This window comes from Umbelopsis ramanniana (genome assembly GCF_025399195.1).
Source record: "Umbelopsis ramanniana AG unplaced genomic scaffold K450scaffold_19, whole genome shotgun sequence".
In the NCBI taxonomy this organism is placed as follows: domain Eukaryota; kingdom Fungi; phylum Mucoromycota; class Umbelopsidomycetes; order Umbelopsidales; family Umbelopsidaceae; genus Umbelopsis; species Umbelopsis ramanniana.
The window spans coordinates 305,726-324,711 of record NW_026252105.1 but is presented as its reverse complement, the minus strand read 5'-3'; the positions used below and the strand labels follow the sequence as shown (position 1 = coordinate 324,711).

At 44.7% G+C, this 18,986-nt stretch overlaps 7 protein-coding genes across 7 annotated transcripts; 5 read left to right on the top strand and 2 right to left on the bottom strand.

Moving 5' to 3' along the window:
* The first annotated feature begins 130 nt into the window (after positions 1-130).
* K450DRAFT_236075 (uncharacterized protein) lies at positions 131-10,550 on the top strand. Its single transcript, XM_051588194.1, has 6 exons — positions 131-2,994; positions 3,098-5,774; positions 5,901-8,072; positions 8,144-8,741; positions 8,816-10,100; positions 10,181-10,550. The coding sequence occupies exons 1-6, from the start codon at positions 252-254 to the stop codon at positions 10,462-10,464; spliced, it is 9,759 nt and encodes a 3,252-aa protein (XP_051445810.1). The 5' UTR covers positions 131-251; the 3' UTR covers positions 10,465-10,550.
* A 310-nt stretch (positions 10,551-10,860) lies between these two features.
* On the bottom strand, positions 10,861-12,185 carry K450DRAFT_236066 (uncharacterized protein). The gene is made up of 3 exons (XM_051588193.1): positions 12,074-12,185; positions 11,943-11,993; positions 10,861-11,759 (listed from the first exon to the last, which is right to left on the bottom strand). Exons 1-3 carry the CDS (start codon positions 12,096-12,098, stop codon positions 11,026-11,028), a joined length of 810 nt encoding a protein of 269 aa, XP_051445809.1. The 5' UTR covers positions 12,099-12,185; the 3' UTR covers positions 10,861-11,025.
* Positions 12,186-12,204: 19 nt separating this feature from the next.
* On the top strand, positions 12,205-13,044 carry K450DRAFT_186906 (uncharacterized protein). Its single transcript, XM_051584430.1, has 3 exons — positions 12,205-12,373; positions 12,442-12,896; positions 12,985-13,044. The coding sequence occupies exons 1-2, from the start codon at positions 12,231-12,233 to the stop codon at positions 12,644-12,646; spliced, it is 348 nt and encodes a 115-aa protein (XP_051445808.1). The 5' UTR covers positions 12,205-12,230; the 3' UTR covers positions 12,647-12,896; positions 12,985-13,044.
* K450DRAFT_236062 (uncharacterized protein) lies at positions 12,442-13,095 on the bottom strand. Its single transcript, XM_051588192.1, has 2 exons — positions 12,985-13,095; positions 12,442-12,896 (listed from the first exon to the last, which is right to left on the bottom strand). The coding sequence occupies exons 1-2, from the start codon at positions 13,072-13,074 to the stop codon at positions 12,741-12,743; spliced, it is 246 nt and encodes an 81-aa protein (XP_051445807.1). The 5' UTR covers positions 13,075-13,095; the 3' UTR covers positions 12,442-12,740.
* Positions 13,096-13,315: 220 nt separating this feature from the next.
* Positions 13,316-14,864, top strand: K450DRAFT_236059 (uncharacterized protein). The gene is made up of 5 exons (XM_051588191.1): positions 13,316-13,789; positions 13,851-13,995; positions 14,058-14,204; positions 14,272-14,374; positions 14,439-14,864. Exons 1-5 carry the CDS (start codon positions 13,687-13,689, stop codon positions 14,703-14,705), a joined length of 765 nt encoding a protein of 254 aa, XP_051445806.1. The 5' UTR covers positions 13,316-13,686; the 3' UTR covers positions 14,706-14,864.
* Positions 14,865-15,217: 353 nt separating this feature from the next.
* On the top strand, positions 15,218-16,191 carry K450DRAFT_173260 (uncharacterized protein; the record flags this gene model as incomplete). The annotated part of the gene is made up of 5 exons (XM_051584172.1): positions 15,218-15,290; positions 15,376-15,449; positions 15,605-15,731; positions 15,835-15,938; positions 16,003-16,191. The coding sequence occupies 5 exons, from the start codon at positions 15,218-15,220 to the stop codon at positions 16,189-16,191; spliced, it is 567 nt and encodes a 188-aa protein (XP_051445805.1).
* An 813-nt stretch (positions 16,192-17,004) lies between these two features.
* Positions 17,005-18,975, top strand: K450DRAFT_236050 (uncharacterized protein). The gene is made up of 4 exons (XM_051588190.1): positions 17,005-17,083; positions 17,320-17,462; positions 17,544-17,585; positions 17,670-18,975. Exons 2-4 carry the CDS (start codon positions 17,405-17,407, stop codon positions 18,848-18,850), a joined length of 1,281 nt encoding a protein of 426 aa, XP_051445804.1. The 5' UTR covers positions 17,005-17,083; positions 17,320-17,404; the 3' UTR covers positions 18,851-18,975.
* Positions 18,976-18,986: the final 11 nt, after the last annotated feature.

Below are 18,986 nucleotides of genomic sequence, written 5' to 3'. Positions count from 1 at the left end.
TAATGGCGATTTCATAGCTTTTTCTGTCTACCCCACATTCATTGGCTGACTTATCTCTCCATTCTATAGCTTATTCACCATTCCCTATTCTGAAGCTTTCTACCAAACGACGTGCGCAAATAAGCATTATCTTCAATTCTTGAATTTCCCCCACGGATCGAAATCCAACCGATCACCATTGGTCTCGTCTCGTCTCGCCTTTTCTTTCTTTCTGATCTTTTTACCGTTGATACATAGTAAAAAGGAGCAATATGAAATTGTTCTCTCAAAAACTTTCGCGAGCAAAGCGGTCTTCACCTTTGAATCCAAATGCTGAAGATCCACAGCCAGGCGATTCACCTTCACAACCGCAGCCGGTAGCTTCCAAGTCAGAAACCACCACCACATCAAAACAGTCCGGTCGAAACTCTCATAAACGAAAGTTGTACCCCTTTCATATGGATCGAAAGAATAAGGATTCTTCTTCGTCTCTGGAGTCTTCTACAGCCGACTCCGTTTCTGAACTAGAGAACCCCGAAAGCGTCAGTGAGCAAGTCGTTCAAGCACAACCGCCTAATGCTGTGTGGTCACTGAGTGCTGCCGAACCCGACATGACCAAAAAGCCACCAGCTTTACCAGCGTCCACCCCAAGTGCATCAGAGCTGTCTAAAGCGATTGCAGAAGCGGCACATGCGAAGTCACCCAGTGAACCAATCACAGTTCCTCCAAATTTACTCCAAACGAGTCACTTGCAGCATTCTGAGGACTCTGTTCGGCCGCCATTGCCGCCTTCTCGTAAATCGTCGCCACCACCTGCCACGCTTTTGGCTTCATCTTCCAGAGCGCCAGATGCTTCTCTTTCTGCTATCACTACGTCAGCCGAAATATCCAATCCGCCATCATCAACCACTTCTTCATCAAAACTGCGAAGTGTTCCTATACCACAACCTTTATTGTTGAAGCGCCATACTAGCCGTTCATCGTTTTCTTCCGTTGACGATAACAACGACAGTCCAGTGTTGTCCACACCCACTTCTGGCCATGGCCGTAATTCACTGTCCATCAACAGTTTTAATGTCAGTGAACTTAGAGCGTCTGATTCACCTTCATCAAATCTGCCTGTCCTCTCACCTATCACATCTTCGGCTGGATCACAAGAAGAAAATGATGGAGGCTCACCAGCTTTGTCGGCAAAGTCTTCGACTGGTCATACTAGTCCAGCAAGAGCCATGTCTCCTGTGGTTGGCAGCACTGGTATAATTCAGAAAAAGATCTCGAAACTACATGATATGGAGTATGGAAGTAGTGCAAGTGAACCGGAACCATCAGATACGCCTGGCGGATATGCGGATCGAGCTTCCCCGTCTGCAGCTTCTTCATTTACTAATGAAAGCCCTATTTCACAATCTCAAACATCCACCATGCTCAACAATCAACAATCAAATGCATCACCCAAATATGCGAGTCCCCCAGTGGGTAGTGGTGGAAAATACATGCTTAAATCAAAACGCGCCAGCTGGATAGATGCCAACGCTGCCCATCCTCCGCCCATTACGACGAACTTTTCACCTTATGGTGAAGCTAGTTCTGGCAGCGCACCTTCCACTCCCATTAGCGGTACGGAAAGCACCCGACAGCTTCATAGCAGAAAGAATTCGGTTGCCGAAGGGTTGAATTCCGCTATGACTGGTTCACCAGCCCTCATGTATTCTCAAGCTTCCATGATGACTTCAGGGGGTTACTCTCCATCGCTTGCTGCAAGCAAAGAATTCGATGAGAATGAACCTCCTCTTTCCAATACAAGATTACATAAAACCGGTTCAATTTCCAGAATGGCAGATTCCAGTGGCGCAAAGAATATACCCACACATACCATTCGGCGCAGAGAAAGTTCCACCGATGTTACCAGCTCTGGATCTGAAAATTCATCCCGCCTGGTGGATGTGATGTCAAAGCGACTGCCCAGAAGGTCGTCTACCTTGGATAGCAGTATCACCGATGGCGATGACGTTAATGATAACCAGCAAAACCCTTCGTCTCTTCCACCGCCTTATGTGTTGCCCACTGGTTTCCGAGAAATCTTTCAGCACAAACGTACACCGTCCATATCGTCAACTTTGACAGCCAACAGTGTTGATGAGCATTCACCTTTAGTATCACCTATTGCTCGCCAGTATCCTCAACCTTTGAACATGGAAGAAGTTTTTGCTGCTCCAACTAGCCCTTCTGATCATAGATCACCTGTCACACCTCTCAGTGCCAACAAATCCTTAATAAGTTCTAAAAGAGAGCGTACAGCATCTTCATCCTCTTTAGTCAGTCCAACTTCTAGTACCAAACCAAATGCTCAGACCAAGGCCCATCGTCGAAGATCGTCCATGTCCATGTTGCGAAATATACCCTCAGAAGAACTCGCCAGCATAGTCAGTGGAAGTTCACCCAACCCTGTGGTGATAGCTCCCATGGATGAGGCATTTGGTCGCCAAAGAGGTCGAACACATACGATTGCAACCAGCAATTTGTCAAGTTTTCATACGTTTGATGATATGGAATCCGACGAAAATAATACCGATGAACAATCTACTTCTAAAGCGACAAACCTCCCTGGTTATCAAACCTCACTGCAAACCTTCCTCAGAAGGCAGTTCCACAGCTATTCTGACCAAGAGAAGCAGGCTCAAGTGAAGCGAACATCTTCCATTGCAGATCGAGACAGAGACGTCACAGAAATGAGTCTCGATGATGATGGTCCTAGTGATTTGACTGGTGACAGCATACGACGATCATATAGTCCAAATGATTTGGATCCTAGTCTTAAAGAACTTCGAGCTCCCATTTTCCCCTCTTCGTTGCTCAATACTCCGTACCCTCGACCCATTATGAAGAAGGAGAACAAGAAGTTAATGTCTATTAGTCGAGCAACAGCAAGTACTTCAGCTCCACATTTATTGCAAGATGATGACAGTGTTTTGCCTGCTGTGAACGACGCATTTGGATGGCCGGAATCTAGCAGCAGTAAGTTAACTGATACGTTTTTTGGTTGATCCTTTTTGGCTGCTTATAGCTCTTTTTCATTCATCCTGTGATTGCTTTGATTAATCATGACCATTCTTTCCAGAGCCAATGCATGATTCAATATACATGGATACCGATAGCAAACCGGCTGTGTCACATATTCAACCGCCTGCATGGAATCGACGCTTATCGCAACAGATGTATGCCAACATTTTGTTCCTATCCAGAGCCGCGAAGTTGCGTAAATGGAAGCGACATAGTCGATCAAATTCATTGCCCACTATTCCTAGTCTTGAAAAGTCACCGGTAAAGGCATCTGAACCGTCAAAGGAACCCGCAAAAGGTACAGAACCAGCGGATGATTCACCTCGCGGAAGCAACCGTATACCCATACCAGCTGGACTTCCGCGTCACATCCAGCGAGAAATGAGGTCGTCGAACAACTGGCAGAACCAACCTGGTGATGTTTTAACCCCTACTATTCTTGTGTCTTCTTACGAAAGCGAAGCATATGGTGAATCATCGCGGTCTGGCGAATGGTCTAAAGGTTGGAAGGATGTTGGAGGCATTCCATGGGTCGACTGGGTAGAAGAATATCGAAAGATGAAAGATGCTGAATTGCAGAGACGAAAATCTTTTGAATCCCTTTCCACTAGTCTCAACCCTGACACCATCACAGCATCAAACAATCCAAGGTCGTCTTTTACCGAAACGGACCTTGATACGCTTATGGATGAACCCGATGATAACGCATCTTCTCAAAAGTCAGATGAAAATATAGTAGATAGAATGTTGATTCCATGGTGGTCTTCTGTGAAGAATAATGTACAACACACCTTGCACCGGCGACGGCCATCAGGAGCTTTGGCAGTGCATCCAACACCTTTATCGACCAGTGCTGGTCAAGACCGATTTCCAAGTATGACCCAGCGCCGAATGTCTAACTTGGCTAGTCAAGACGATTCGGACCAAACAGCCATGGCTAAACATCGTTATCAGCTCTCACTCGACTTGGATGATATTCGAAACATGTTTTCCGCTCATCTGTCATCTGCAGCGGCTGAAAAGGCTGCTGTACCCAAGGCACAGGAAAAGTCTGCTTCAAATTCATCATCGCTCTCTGCGTCTCCCGTCGTTGCACCAGAACGTCCCGGCCCCCCTCCTCCCGCTGCTTACCTTCCACCCTCAGGTCCATCATCTGTTAGCCTTCAGCGAATGTTTTCATATACACCTGGTCTTGCTCCGTTCAGTTACGGTAGTTCTGTGACTAGTCATGATTCTAGCATTTCACCGTCATTGTCATCACAAGGCTATGCTAACAGTGAAGATTCAAAAGGGCAGTCTTCGCTTACGGCGTTCTTTGGTACGGGAGGGTCCGGCCTGAGTACTCCAGAAGAGTATGGCATTACAGGAAAAAAGCTAGAAGGGGAAGAAAAAGCATCACCTGCGACGATTCGCATTCGACACACCATTAAGTCACGCTTGGAATATGCCAAGAAAGTATGTGATGCTGACCTTCGTCTTATCATAGATGGTCTTAACGAGTACGTTGAACGTGGATTGCAATATGTCGAGGATGTCGATGAAGTTTTAGAACATGGTGTGTCGAGTCCTGATAGTGAGGAGCTTGAGGAAGATGAACCCATGGAACCATTGCAGCGCGAAGCCTCGTTTTCTAGTCAACCGGAAAATCATAGCATGACTCCTGACCTCATCGTACCTCCAAGTCCAACGGCTGCTATGTCTCCTATGTCTCCATCTATGGGACGAAAGCGAAATCTTCAAGTTAGCCTGCAAGGTATAGATGAGGGTGAAGAAGCCTTCCTTGGTTTGGAACGATCGGATGATGATGATAGTGGTTCGGATCAAGAACAATTGAAAGAACTGAGTGAACAATTGAAGCAAGAACTACAAGGAAACAATTATCAAGATGACGTTTCGAATTTACAAAGTCCTCCATCTGGGCCACCCAATGCTGGCAACTTGACGCCGTCTGATTCTATGCCTGCTCATTTATCGCATGTCAATTCCAGGCTGACTCTCATATCAGAAGATTCATATCTTCCTACACCCTTCATATTGACACTCCAAGATTTGATATCTTTGGCCCAAAGTGTGCTTGATATGCCTTTGGATACTTTCCTTGAAAATTCTGGAACGTGTGCTGAACTTGTGTCTCGCATACAAGAGCTAGGAGCCAAATGGGACGAAAATCCAAAGTGGCCATGCCGTGAATGGTATGTTCGACTACTCCTTGGCGTTGCTGCTCTCAATCGAGTCGTGGAATGGTGGGAGGCTGAAAGGGGCTTTTGGGCCAACTCCTTCTCACTCACATCGTCAGGCACCCAAGCAACCAGTAAAACCACACAGAATGAGGATGGTAACGACGGTGGGTTAGAAAATGACCGTGCACATGATTATCGTCGTCGTTCTAGTGGTGCTAGTAGTACTTGGAGCTCGAATTATATGCTACCACCTGCTCGCGGTGAGCCTATCATTGAGGAGCAATCCGAAACCGAACCAGATGAATACGAAGATCAACGCTCAAATGCTACAGCTACCCCTCTTTCATCAGGCTCAGAGACCATCATGATGCACAAGCGTCATAGTGAGCAAATGGATGCTATGGACTCTCGATCTGACTTTAATGATCAAAAGAACGACAGTGATCAATTGCAGCTGGATGCTGAACGAGGTCAGAATACAACTATTGTCATGGAACTCAGTCTCAGTACAGTTGAAGTGCGATACCTTAGTCCCGTTTGGCAATTGGTAGTTGGGTAAGTGCATGAATCGATGTACCTGTTTTAAACGGGTTCATTTGGATGACCTTAGTTTTGATTTTCTCACCGCCTTTACACTTTCTTAAATCCCCCTTTTTTTTTTCCCAATCCAATCTTTTATAGGTCTAACCCTGCCTCGGTCATTGGCTGCCCCATATCACAGTTTCTTTCCTACGAAGATCAATGTGTTTTTGCTGAAGCTACACAGCAATTACTGTCTGACGACTCTAAAACAATAGAGGTGCGATTCACTCTGGTTCAATCAGACGGTGATAAAATTGAGCTCGAAGGCAAAGGTATGCTCATGTACAATCGAGTGACTGCAGAACCAAGTCACACCATGTGGGTCATCAAGCCCATCGGTACTCGTCGATGGTCTGTCGTCGAACCCATGTTGACTCCCAAATCAGAGGAGTTGAGCAAATCCCCCAAAGCTACCAGCCCCGGCCACCAAACTCCTACTCAGGAAGAGCGCTGGAATGACATGCAAGATGCGTTGGAGGAGGAACAAAATGATTTGGAAGAAGAAGAAAGGGCGCGTCGGAGGACCCGATCCATGTCTGAACCTACCATCGTCACACCACCTCTTGCTCCTACAAAATCTCCAACGTTGCAGTGGGATGAAGCCGTAGTGGACCATCAAGCCCTTGGGCCTAGTCGAAAGGGTGCTATGATGCGACGTGCCATATCGCAAGGCGGTCAGCCATCCACTGATTTGACAACAGCCAGCCGTCATTCCATGCTGAGTCTTCCACCTGCTTTATGTCGAATCTGTGAAAAATGGGTTGTTACAGCGTTCTTTGAACAACACTCGGAACTATGTGTCGAAATTCATCGTGCCGAGATGGATTGTTTGATGTGTGATGACAGTACACGAGAGCTTCGTCAACATGTGCAAGATATGTATGACGACCTAACCGAAGAGCTCAGCAAATCAGAGGCGCAACCTATCAATAAGGCAGTCGATGGATTAGCTCAGAAGAGCCTTTCGATTGATACCATGTCTCAGCAACAAACAAGCGATGGCAAGAATCGTAGCTTACTTGATGTTGTCGATCTTGAGCAGGCTATGGATCCAATGGATATGAAGAAAAATAATATTGAAGTCTACAAAGAACTTTTGGAGACGCTTGATGTTGCTCTAAGTATATCGATCCCTGGTGGTGACAATAGTGCAACTGACAATGAGGAACAGAATGACGAATGGAAAGCAGAAGGATCCCCAAGAATGCTTCAGTCACCGCGATCCAAGTCCAAAATGGTACATATCATGTACTGGAGACCACCTATTGCCGATGATCCACAAGTGGCTAACCTTGTGAAAGACGTTGAAGTGATGGTGCGAGGCAAAATCGATGCCGTGAACCGTATGCGTGATACTTTGGAATACAATGAACAAGTTCGATTGGAGTTCCAACAGTTGATGGATCAAGATGCTGGCTGGTCTGAATTTGTCACCGGTGCGGAAGACAATGCTCTTCAAGACAACCCTCCTGAGAGTGATGATCGACTCTCCAGTGATGCAAATGATCCAACCAATGCGCAAACGGAACACGAGGACGAATCGAAACCTTCTGCCGATACCCTGTCACGCGTTCTGGAGTCTGGTACTCCTCCCAAAACCATTGCCAGCAAAGTGAAAAGTCGCGAACTAGTGGATCTCAAGGTTGTACCTCGCGGAACGAAAGCACCTAAGCGAAAGCCCTCTTTGGTACCAACATCGCCTCCCATCATGGAAATGGAAACCATTGAAACACCGGTTGGATCGCCTGGAATACGTCCACGAATATTGCCAAACTTCAACGAAGGTAGTTTGTCTGGCAACAGCAGTCCTGGTAGTGGTTCTAGCATGCTCGGAAAATCGCCGTTATCGCCGCTTCCCTTGTCTGCCACTTCCAGACCTACCCCACCTAGCATCAAGGATTTCGATATCATCAAGCCCATTAGCAAAGGCGCTTTTGGATCTGTGTTCTTAGCCAAGAAGCGAGCAACTGGAGACTATTATGCCATCAAGTTTTTGAAAAAGTCGGATATGATTGCAAAGAATCAAGTCACTAATGTCAAGGCTGAACGCATGATTTTGATGACTCAAACCGACAGTCCATTTGTCACCAAACTTTACTATACGTTTCAATCTAAGGATTACCTTTATCTGGTTATGGAGTACTTGAATGGAGGTGATTGTTCTGCCCTTATTAAGATCATTGGTAGCCTTTCAGAAGATTGGGCCAAAAGCTATCTCGCGGAAGTGACACTTGGTCTCAGCTACCTTCATGAGAGAAACATTGTTCACCGGTAGGTTTACATTGAACTTTTGTGATATGTGGTTAATATGAACTCTAAAGCTAACGGTATTTCTTTTATAGTGATTTAAAGCCGGATAACTTGCTCATTGATCAATATGGACATCTTAAGCTTACAGATTTTGGTCTATCCAGGATTGGATTTTTGGATCGACGTGTTCGAGATGAAATGGCGAACTCACTAGCTCACGGTGGTCATCATCTACCAACTTCACCGGCTCCTTCAAGATCCCATACGCCACCTGCACAAAATGCTGATACCGTTTCACCAAACACATATAGACATTCATACTTTGGTCTTTTGTTTGATCGCAGTCGGCGAGGATCTATGGCAAGCTCTACATCTGGTGAAGGAAGCGGTTCTGGTACGCCTAATTTTGTACCTAGCATACCTGAAGGCACAAAGTCGCCTGAAAATGCAGGTAGTACTGCTGGTGAGGACACTCCTCACCACAACCGACAACACAGTAATACAAGCAGTATGCCTAGCATGCTCAGCCATTCTGTATCGTCAAGTATCACAGCATCAAGCTTTATGTTTGCTGATAGAGATAGGACCGAGAGTGAGCGCACCGATTCTCCGCGAGGAGCCATTGGAACACCAGATTATCTTGCTCCAGAAAGCATTTTAGGAACTGGCCAAGATGCTATGGTCGATTGGGTAAGTTTTTATTTTTTTCTCCCATATTTCATGAAAGTTTTATATGCAATTCATCTTGACACTTGCATTTGCAGTGGGCTCTAGGTGTCATTTGTTATGAGTTCCTTTACGGATTCCCACCTTTCCATGCCGAAACCCCAGACAAAGTATTTGAAAATATCTTGTCTCGACGCATCGACTGGTACGAAAACGAGGTTTCTATTTCACCTGAAGCGCGCGATTTTATGGAACGCCTGATGGATACCAACCCTTCCAAACGATTGGGTGCAAATGGATCTGAAGAAGTCAGATCACATCCGTTCTTCAAAGATATTGACTGGGACTGTTTGTTGACCAAGTCGCCAGCTTTCAAGCCCAACCCTGTCAATCTTGAAGATACGGAATACTTTGATGCTCGTGGTGCGACCATGCATGCCATGATGGACGATGAAGATATTCAAGCTGCTGCCAAAGCCCAAGTTGAAAAGGCTAAAACCATCATTCAGCAGGAAAATCAAACACCAGGTGGCAGTATGTCCACAACAGACGACGCTTCATCCCATCTTTCTTCCAATAACAAGAGTGAATCCGGCGCGAGCGACAATGCAGACTTTGGTACATTTGTATACAAAAATCTACCTGTGCTAGAGAAAGCGAACGAGGATGCTATTAGAAAGATTCGGCACGAGAGTATCATTGCTAGTGTCGCCAGTGGTATGAACATTGACCCTGCTACCGGCAGAATTATCCATCGGTCACTACCCGTAGCCAATCGCAGAAAGCTTGCCTCTCAATTAGAACTTTCACCTTCACCACTGGGAATAGCACCTGTTTCATCTTCGCTACCAGCATCACCACCTTCTCTATCACCATCCAGTTCAGCAAAAACGAACCAACGACGACCCGTCGATGTGGGTTCGCATGCGCATTTGTTACCTGAGCCTATCAAACGACGAGGTTCCCTCCCTACCAAGTTACGGACCAGTACAACAGCTTCTGGTTCCAAAGGACGTCCATTATCTGAAGTTGAAAGCAAAACTACCACACCTTCTCCCATTGACCGTGTACGCCCAACAAGCGACAGCCAAACTAATTTGAAGCAAACCGACGTTACATCTACTACGCAAGTTTCCATCACCAACGAACCACATCCTCTTCAACAATCTGACAGTGAACGCCCTCGATCCAGCAGTCTCGGACCTAGGAAGATTGACTGTCTCATCGCCGATGATAATCCCATCAGCTGCAAAATTCTTGAAACCATACTTTATACACTGAACTGTCGATGTGTCGTTGTTCGTAATGGTGCCCAAGCTATCCGATGTGCTATGGGTGGTGTAAAGTTTGATATCATCTTTATGGACATTCGCATGCCAATCAGTAAGTCTTTTTGAAACGCGATATGGCTTTCCTTTGCATGCTAGTTATCTGACCTGTTCTTGCACTTTTCCCAATTATAGTTGATGGAGAAGCAGCTGCTCGTATGATTAAATCTACCATCAATATGAACTCCACAACGCCTATTATCGCGGTAACAGCGTACGAACATACTGTTCAATTGGCAGGAGCGTTTGATGATATCTTGAACAAACCTGTTACTACTCAGATCATCTTGAACCGACTGAAGCAGTTCTGCGACATCTGGAATGTACCAACTGCTTCAAGTAACCTTCAACAGCCCACCATGCCAAAGTCCACAGATGCAAAATCACCATTATCAACCTCGACTTCGTCAGTAACATGATATCCGTGTGCATTTTTTTTTTCTTTTTTCTGTTCTTATTTTTGCTTCGTTATGTCGTTTATCTTTAATGCAAACATCATCGGTTTTTTCTGCTTCTCATAATGTTTTCTCTTTGCTACCTTTTTTTTTGTATACTCTGCCTCTTTTCCTTGTGGTTTAACTAGATCGTAATCACTGGTCTTTACAATGCTGGCCAACTTGTATTTGAATTCCATTGTGCCAAATTAAATATATATATTTTTGCTGACCATAATGAAAGTTGGAAGAAGGACGTGAGGGAGATTGATGGTAGAACTGATAGTCGCATAGAAATAGTCCATTGTAATAGTCCATTATACCCTAACTATTCTTACAAAGCATACAAGTCATCACAGAGAGAGGGTACGTATAAAGTAATTTTTTTCATTCATAAATATTTGTAACAAAAGGAGAACTTTTTTTTTATTGTGCAAATTGAAGAGAATAATCGAGTAGATGAAGAGAGTCTATGGAACGAATAAATGTGAAAGAAAAAAGGAGATGGAATGTATAGTGTTGATGGGGTAATGGCATGTTTTATGCTTATTTAGCACGAACATACTTGCCAACAACCAAAGCGTGATCTCTTTCATAGGGTTCAAGAGTAAGCTGTTCTTGGGGCTTCACTCGCTCTTCTTGGAGCTTCTTCACTTCACGGGCAAAGACGGTGGCGGGATCAACAGTTGAGTCAATGCATGATGCCTTGATGGAAATAACGATGTGACCATTGTTCTTCAAGAAATGGTGAGCGTTGAGAGTGATGATACGAGCTTGATCAGGTTGAGCAACATCGGCGAAAATAACATCGACCATGGGCACAAGCATGCGATACTTGTGGGGATGACGAGCATCCTCAATGATAGGAATAACGTTTGTTCGCTTCTTAGCCATGTTGATCAAATCACGACCAGATCGGTGAGAGAATTCAACAGCGTAGACGGCACCTTCGGGACCGACAACATCAGCAACGTGAGAGACGGAAGTACCAGAGGCAGCACCAAGGTAAAGGACCTTCTTGCCAGGAGCAATGTGGATATTGTCAACACCACCGAGAACACCAGCGGCAATCTTGGATCTGAAAGGATTCCAGACACGGTATTCGACTTTAGTACCATCAGCACCTTCAACGGAAATGCGCTTTTCACCATAGACGGCTTCACCAGGGACAAGGTTCTTGGTAACGAGCAAATCTTCCTTGCCACGAGCAACAAAGATGCCTTCGTGTCTGTGGGGTTCAATGATGACCTTAGCACCACCCTTGGCACCACCGGCAGCGCCTCCACGGCCACCACGAGCACCACCACGACCGCCACGAGGAGCACCACGGCCACCTCCACGAGCACCACCTTAGATCGATCAAATTGTTAGTCAAATGTACTCATCACTGCCTACATAGAATAAAAAGAATAATCTACCTCGTCCTCCACGGGCACCAACACCACCCCCACGGGCACCAAAGCCTCCACGGCCACCACGGGGAGCAGCACCTCCACGGCCACCACGACTACCACCTACAAAGCGAGATCGTTATTAGTCAACCCTAAAACAAGGACTAAACATGTTTAGCAGTTTGATTTCGCTATGATCGTACCTCTACCTCCACGTTCGTAAGCCATTTGTATAAGTTAAAAGTTAAATGAAGTAAAGGTTTAGAGATTCGGAGACCAAGCGGGGGACACTTTGGATGAAAAGAAAAAAAAAAAAGTGTGACTGGTTCTAGTTGTCCCTCACCTCAACCCAACCCAACCATGGACGACACATTAGCACAAGTCGCAGAGAAATGCGCGCTCCAACTTGAAATGTACCAGAAATGTGTCGAGAATTACCCAAACACATGGGACCAGAGTTGTGCCCAACAAAAGAAGGCTCTGACCAAGTGTTCAGAAGAAAAGTAACTATCCTCCCCCCCCCCCTTGTCCACAGTCCGCAGTGACACTGACGTTTTTTGACCTCCTACAGCGTTGGTATCCTCAAGTACGTTAAGCAACACTGCACACCCCAAATTAAACTATACGACACCTGTTTGCAAGAAAATTCCAATGAGCCTGAGAAGTGTATTCAAGCATTGAAGGAACTCTACTTTTGCACCGAGGTGACGGCTATGAACTATAAACAATCTCAGCAGCCCCCAGCTCCTGAAACCAAAGCTGAAGACAAGAAATAGAATAAATAATGTAGAACGAATGTGTAGCTACTTTAATTGAAATCATTCTTTGACGTTGAGTCGATATTTACAGTACAATTGCAAAAGAGAGGTATCAGAGGTGAACGTCTTGTATACTAGAAGAGCTATAAGTTTCTAGCTGACGCTTTCCTCTTCGTAGCATATATTCTATGGTTGAAAAATCGTTCTTCCTCAAATTATGCTGACGGAATTGTTGGCGTATGAATGTATAAAAATGCGGACGATTCTCCTATGAGACGAACGTCAATGCTTGTTTAGTAAGGACACTAGGATTGTGAATGTGAGCATCAGTGAATGCGACAATGGAATGTACATACCAAAGGCTTTTGTCGAGCAGCTCTGAAACAAGATCGATACAAGTTGATTACGTCTTGCTGTAGTCCCGATCGCCTTGCTGCACCTGCCATGTTGAGATCAATTGGTTCTTGACAGGGCTTGTAAATTCAGTGTTGAACGGGGCGTATTAAATTTCCCATTTTTTTCTGTTTTAGGAAGGAGGCTTCCGGCCTTTGCCTTGGCCCACGCAGTCAGTCCAGCACTTTTTAAAAGAAAGGCACTCATTTCAATAGGATGAGACGGGAGCGACATGATTCTTCTACCAGATAATGACCTCTGGTCATTTGGCTTGAAGTTACTAGTGACTCATTGCAACGGTGTTTATTTAAGATTTGCTTTACTGCCTATCAGGCGATAACAGGGCCAGTTAGACAAGCAAGTTAAAGCCTAAGTGAACAGAGTGATTTGATTCAAAACAATGGGCGAGGTTTTCAGTCACTATTGTCATGCATCACACTCCATTGTTTGTTCCATCCATGTGGTCCAGCCAGCACAAACATTGGAGAGAGGTGTGTTTACGAAGAAGTGAGCGTTGCCACGGTGAAAGTTTCTTCTCCAATGATAGGCGGTATCTGATGGCTCATGCAGTCCGATCCGTGGGGTCTGGTCACCTGAGCCGTTGATCTTATTTCAGTTCACTCTGGAAGCCTCCCGTGAGTGAACTTCTGTTAACTCTTTTCCCAATGAAACTCTACATTCCCTCATTCTTACTTGCCTTGACTCTCACTGTGGCAGCTGAACCTCTGCAGCAAGTGCCAATATTGAGTCCAAGACAGAGCTGTAACGGTATGTGACTTTGCTTTTTATCCCTTTGAGTTATGTCCCCGACTCACGCTGTTACCACTAGATTCCGTCGTGTCATGTCACTGGCGAGAACCCGAAAATACATGCTGCTCTCCCAGGTACGGTTTGGTTGTATTTGTACAGCAGTGGGTGGAATCGTATGGTCCACCAAATGAATTTACAATCCACGGTTTATGGCCTAATAACTGGTAAGAGCCTTTTGTTCACCTTTTAAAAGTCCTACTTCCGTAACGCTGACTCTTTCCTTTAGCTCAGGCTCGCGTGCACCCAATCGAGGCTGCGATAGTTCAAGATCTTGGAATAATGTCGCCACAATTTTGAGAAACAAGAACCCAAACTTATATCAACGAATGAAGACTTTCTGGCCCAGCTATAAAGGCGACGATAACTGGTTTTGGTATGTAGTGTGGTTGACTCACACATGTAGACCGAGTACTAATACTGTCTGCTATACATGTAATTAGGTCTCACGAATGGGTGAAGCACGGAACATGTGTGTCAACGTTGAATCCATCGTGCTACGGATCTGAATATACCCCTTATCAAGATGTCATTGATTATTTTGAGGTAAATTCTCTTCTAGTCATATTCTAGCTTGTGCCCATAACTTATTTTCTTCCACCCTATCTAGCAAGTTTTGTTCTTGCGTAATGAATACGATGTTTATGGTGCTCTAAATGTAGCAGGTATATTCCCTGGCGGATATTACTCTTCAAAGGCCATGCTAGACGCCTTGAAACAAGGGTTTGGAAACCGTGCCAAGATCGATTGTGATAGAAACGGTCAACTTAGCGAAGTATGGCTGTACTTTAACGTTGGTGGCCGTGATCACTATCAGCTTGTGGATGCAGAAATGGATGGATCATGTAGGGGACGCGTATATTATCCAAAGAAGTAGATGGGCACTCGGAGCTGCTTTAAGCTACATCGGTTTGTCCTTAGACGGCAGATGCCAGCATACAGTTTTTCTATTTTAACTGATCTTTTTTATGTCATTTCATTTCACTTTACCATTAAAGTCTATTGAGTTAGTGTAGCTGAGGAATGATGATGTTAGGATGGTGTTGTTCGAAAAATATCAGAAGCCAGATATCTAAAGTACATCAGTATGCTCACAACATCAAGTGCTATGTTACCAAGAAATGACGGTGGGTGCTTACAACACTAACACGTTGATCAATTAGCTTGTGAAATAAGGCCCATATAGTGGTACAATACAGTAGATGTTAAAGAAACGACTTCTGTCCGTTTCTTCGTATATTCCATAACAACTGTTCATTGTTGCCTTTCACTCGACCGCACGGTCAAAACGAGTGAGGCAATTTTTTCTGATTTGCCACCAAAACAATTTTTTGCTTGACCTCCGTAATTTTTTCTGTTTTCTTGTTTGCAGACCCCCTTCTAGTCAACATGGTGCTATACTTTACCAGCAATGCCGCCAATCCGCCAGCAATCATATACATGGGAAAGGACAAATTTGAAAGTAAGCGCTGTGGCCTCGAGCAGTCACCAATGTTCTTCCAACTTACAAAAGAATTCGCCTTAATTCTGTCTCCATTCCTCCTTAGACGAAGACCTTATCAAATATGGTTTTCCCGAAGACGTCTGGTACGATACCTTTTTTTCATTCGACATATGGCCAGTGTAGCCAATTTGCATTGAATGATATTAAACGTTATTTTTTGGCCGCCATACACTATACACAATTCATGGTGGTTAGGGTAAATTTTCCACTATGAATTGAATTATCTCATATCACGCTTAACAAACATAAGCTAACAAATGGCTTTACATCAGTTTCACGTAGATAAATTGTCGAGTGCTCACGTCTACCTTCGACTTCAACCAGGAGAAAGCTGGGCCAATATTCCTCAAGACCTTTTAGACGATTGCGCTCAACTGGTCAAGGCAAACAGTATTGAAGGTATATGATCTGCACGAACATTCAGTTACTCTGTTGTTTTTTGTTTTGAAAAACAAGAAAAAAATAATCCTCGCCGACTATCATTAATCTCTGGACGACTCAGGAAATAAGAAGAACGATATCACTATTATTTATACGCCTTGGGCCAATCTCAAGAAAACAGAAGGCATGGATACTGGTCAAGTCACTTTCCACAATAATAAGCAGGTATAACGGATGGTTTGATTTCAAGTCATAATTGACCTCGTAACTCATTTCCTTGCCTGTACAGGTCAAGCGCGTGTATGTGGAAAAGAGAGCGAATGAAATCGTCAACCGATTGAACAAAACCAAGGTCGAGAAATTTCCTGATTTGGCACAAGAAAAGATTCAAAGGGATAAGTTGGACAGACAAGCATCGCGCCAAAAAGATTTGCAACAGGTAAAACAAAACAAAATACATGAGTGGTTATTCCCATAATGAAGAAGTCAGCCGGGCCGTACCTAATCTCAGTTCAATTTCTTCATCCGATAGGACAAAATTAACAGAGAGGCATCAGCGAAGGCTCGAAAAGCAAAAGAGGAAATCGATAATCTGTTCAGCGAACGCAATATGGTCAGCAACTACCGGGAGACGGAAGTGGAGGACATTGATGCGGCAGAGGAGGATTTTATGTAATTTACCCGCCAGACTCATTCAACCAACCAACCCTTGTGTTGAGCATAATTAAAACCATAAAAGAACCTATCTGGTTAAAAATACCCTGCTGAAATGTGGAATGAAACTTGTTTGGTGGTGCAAATTTGATTGAATGTAACACCTCATGTCGAGTAGAGCATATGTCTTTTTCCTTTTTCCAGTTCACATTTTATGGGTAAGATTTTCATTCTACATGATGTAAAATGACTGCCTCATACTTTCAAAATTCTTGAAGAAGAGAGGAAGATCTTCCTTCCCAACATCATTCATATTGGAAACGGACATGAAGTACACTTTACAAACTGAATACAAATTTAATGACTATTCAGGTCCGATCAGGACTTCGCCCTCCGCTTCAACTCGAAAATCTCAGACGCAGATGACTATGATTCCGTATGAAAGGAACTATGACTCCATACAAAACAGATGACAGAGAGAGAGAGAATCTTTGATGATCCAGGTCATTTCCAGTCAACTGAATTTATCTTGGAATAGGAAGATACCTATGTTGGTGTACAAAGTGGACAGTTATGGGGTGGGATGGCTTGATGGAAAACAGAAAGATGGGAAGTTCAAAGTTTCTTCCCATGCTTCTCAATGATTTAATGCATTCATTTTCATTGTTAGCTCCAATTGCGAACTCCTAACAAGCAAGTGCCGATGTATTCACTAGGTACTGTTTAGCTAGCAAATATGAATAACTAGCGACCATTTCAATATTTGAATTTGCGATTCACACAAGTCTGTACAACATGATATTATAGCCACCGTGCTTGGTTTCCCGCAATGGTTTGAAACCCACCTGCTACAACGTCGTACAGCTTATATGGGCAGGAATTCGCGTGTTCTTTAAGCTGCTTTTCATTGCCCAAACTCACTCTTCTTCCCTTTTGATTCCTTCTACGTTAGTTCCTTTCTTCCTTGCCTTGTCCATGGTCTTTTGACCACATCGCCATACTACTCCTTTAGCGACTCAATTCCGTTCCTTTGATACATGCAACCTCTGAAATGGTTGGCAGTACTGGCTGTTGCCTTAGCTGCTAGCGACATTGGTAAATTTCATCTTTCTCCTTAATCAATTTTTAGCTTATCCAGCCCGCGCTAACCAACCCACTATCACTAATTACTTTCAGGGGCTGCTCACCAACACTCCTCAGCTGCTACAACAACTAAATGTAAGCTTTTTTTTATATAGACCTTTGGTGCTTTAAACATAGATACGATTTTGGAATGTAAGGTATTCACCTATGTCTTCTTAGCCGTCTCTACCCATCACCCTACCCCGTCGCACTCTCATCATCACCACCACCACCACCACCACCATAGTCACCATCATAATGGAACTGCGTCGGGCCATCATCACTCACTTCACCACAGTACGACTCGCCATCATACTACCACAAAGAAGAGTTCTAAGAAGATCAGTTCGAAGCACCACACTGTCTCGGCCCACCATACCACCATAAAGAAGGGATCTAAGAGTGTCAGTTCAAAGCACGCTGCTCCGTCCCATCATACTGTACAACATCATGAAAATGACTACCAAGCACATCATGAAACCCACCATTCTTCCACTAAGAAGCACACCACCGTACACCACGAGGCTTCCAAAAAGAGGACTACTACTCATAAGACCACTACCTCCAAGCATCATACTACAACAACACACCACCATGCCGCACCTACTACGACTAAGAAAGAGACTCCTCATCACACTACTTCTTCAAAGCACCCCAATGGTTTGTTTGTTGATGCTTTCTCTGAAAGTAATCCTTCGTCCACAACGACTGCCAATGAAGCAGACGCCACTCCTGATACCAATGAAGCCGCCGTCCCATCCGATGACTCTGCTACGACTACGTCTGATCCCGCCGTGGTTGCTAGTCCTAGCACAGACCCTGCGTCGCCCACCATTGCTGATCCCAACACTGCAGGCACCGACGCCACCGTCACGGTCGATAACCTGGCCAGCGGCGATGCTGGTACCGCCAACGTTAGCAACAAGACCATTGGCATCAGTGTAGGAGCTGCTGTTGGATGTATTGCTGCTGTTGGTCTGGCCGGTATGATGGTTTACAAACGTCAAACCCGTCGCCGTTTCGAAGATAGCATCGGCGGTGGCAACAACATGGATGAAACCCCTCAAACTCACTGGAGACCCACTAGCTTTATGGCCGCTGTCACCAGCGTTGTCGCTCGTTTGCCTCGCGATCGCAATTCGTCTTCCAGTCGTGGTTCACATGGTTTTGCCGCTTCGGTACTAGGTTCCCTACGTCGTGTCCGCAGTGGAAGATCTAACCGCTCAAGCTCGGGTTCAGAAATGAGCCATCACTCGCAAGAGTCTCACACTTCCTTTGGCTATGCCGTCAGTGGTCCCGTTCCTGAACTCACTCGTGTGGATGACCTTGATTTCCACGAGGTAGATCTCAGAGCAAGATAGACATGTGTGCGCTTCACGTTCAGTCATGAGCAAACACCGCCCTTTCCTCTACTTTTTTTTTTCTTTCACTAATTCTGTCTTTCCTTGTTTCGATACATTGACATGATTTCCCAAATAAAAACTCTACTTTTTTATT

Coding starts and splice junctions, on each gene's coding strand:
- K450DRAFT_236075 (XM_051588194.1), top strand. CDS start 252: ATGAAATTGTTCTCTCAAAAACTTTCGCGAGCAAAGCGGTCTTCACCT. Junction 2,995..3,097: donor ATGGCCGGAATCTAGCAGCA/GTAAGTTAACTG, acceptor CATTCTTTCCAG/AGCCAATGCATGATTCAATA. Junction 10,101..10,180: donor GGACATTCGCATGCCAATCA/GTAAGTCTTTTT, acceptor TCCCAATTATAG/TTGATGGAGAAGCAGCTGCT.
- K450DRAFT_236066 (XM_051588193.1), bottom strand. CDS start 12,098: ATGGCTTACGAACGTGGAGGTAGAG. Junction 11,994..12,073: donor TTACGAACGTGGAGGTAGAG/GTACGATCATAG, acceptor CTCGCTTTGTAG/GTGGTAGTCGTGGTGGCCGT. Junction 11,760..11,942: donor TCCCCGTGGTGGCCGTGGAG/GCTTTGGTGCCC, acceptor GTGGCCGTGGAG/GCGCTGCCGGTGGTGCCAAG.
- K450DRAFT_186906 (XM_051584430.1), top strand. CDS start 12,231: ATGGACGACACATTAGCACAAGTCGCAGAGAAATGCGCGCTCCAACTT. Junction 12,374..12,441: donor ACCAAGTGTTCAGAAGAAAA/GTAACTATCCTC, acceptor GACCTCCTACAG/CGTTGGTATCCTCAAGTACG.
- K450DRAFT_236062 (XM_051588192.1), bottom strand. CDS start 13,074: ATGGCAGGTGCAGCAAGGCGATCGGGACTACAGCAAGACGTAATCAAC. Junction 12,897..12,984: donor CTGCTCGACAAAAGCCTTTG/GTATGTACATTC, acceptor TTCGTCTCATAG/GAGAATCGTCCGCATTTTTA.
- K450DRAFT_236059 (XM_051588191.1), top strand. CDS start 13,687: ATGAAACTCTACATTCCCTCATTCTTACTTGCCTTGACTCTCACTGTG. Junction 13,790..13,850: donor TCCAAGACAGAGCTGTAACG/GTATGTGACTTT, acceptor TGTTACCACTAG/ATTCCGTCGTGTCATGTCAC. Junction 14,375..14,438: donor ATGTCATTGATTATTTTGAG/GTAAATTCTCTT, acceptor CACCCTATCTAG/CAAGTTTTGTTCTTGCGTAA.
- K450DRAFT_236050 (XM_051588190.1), top strand. CDS start 17,405: ATGCAACCTCTGAAATGGTTGGCAGTACTGGCTGTTGCCTTAGCTGCT. Junction 17,463..17,543: donor CTTAGCTGCTAGCGACATTG/GTAAATTTCATC, acceptor AATTACTTTCAG/GGGCTGCTCACCAACACTCC. Junction 17,586..17,669: donor AGCTGCTACAACAACTAAAT/GTAAGCTTTTTT, acceptor ATGTCTTCTTAG/CCGTCTCTACCCATCACCCT.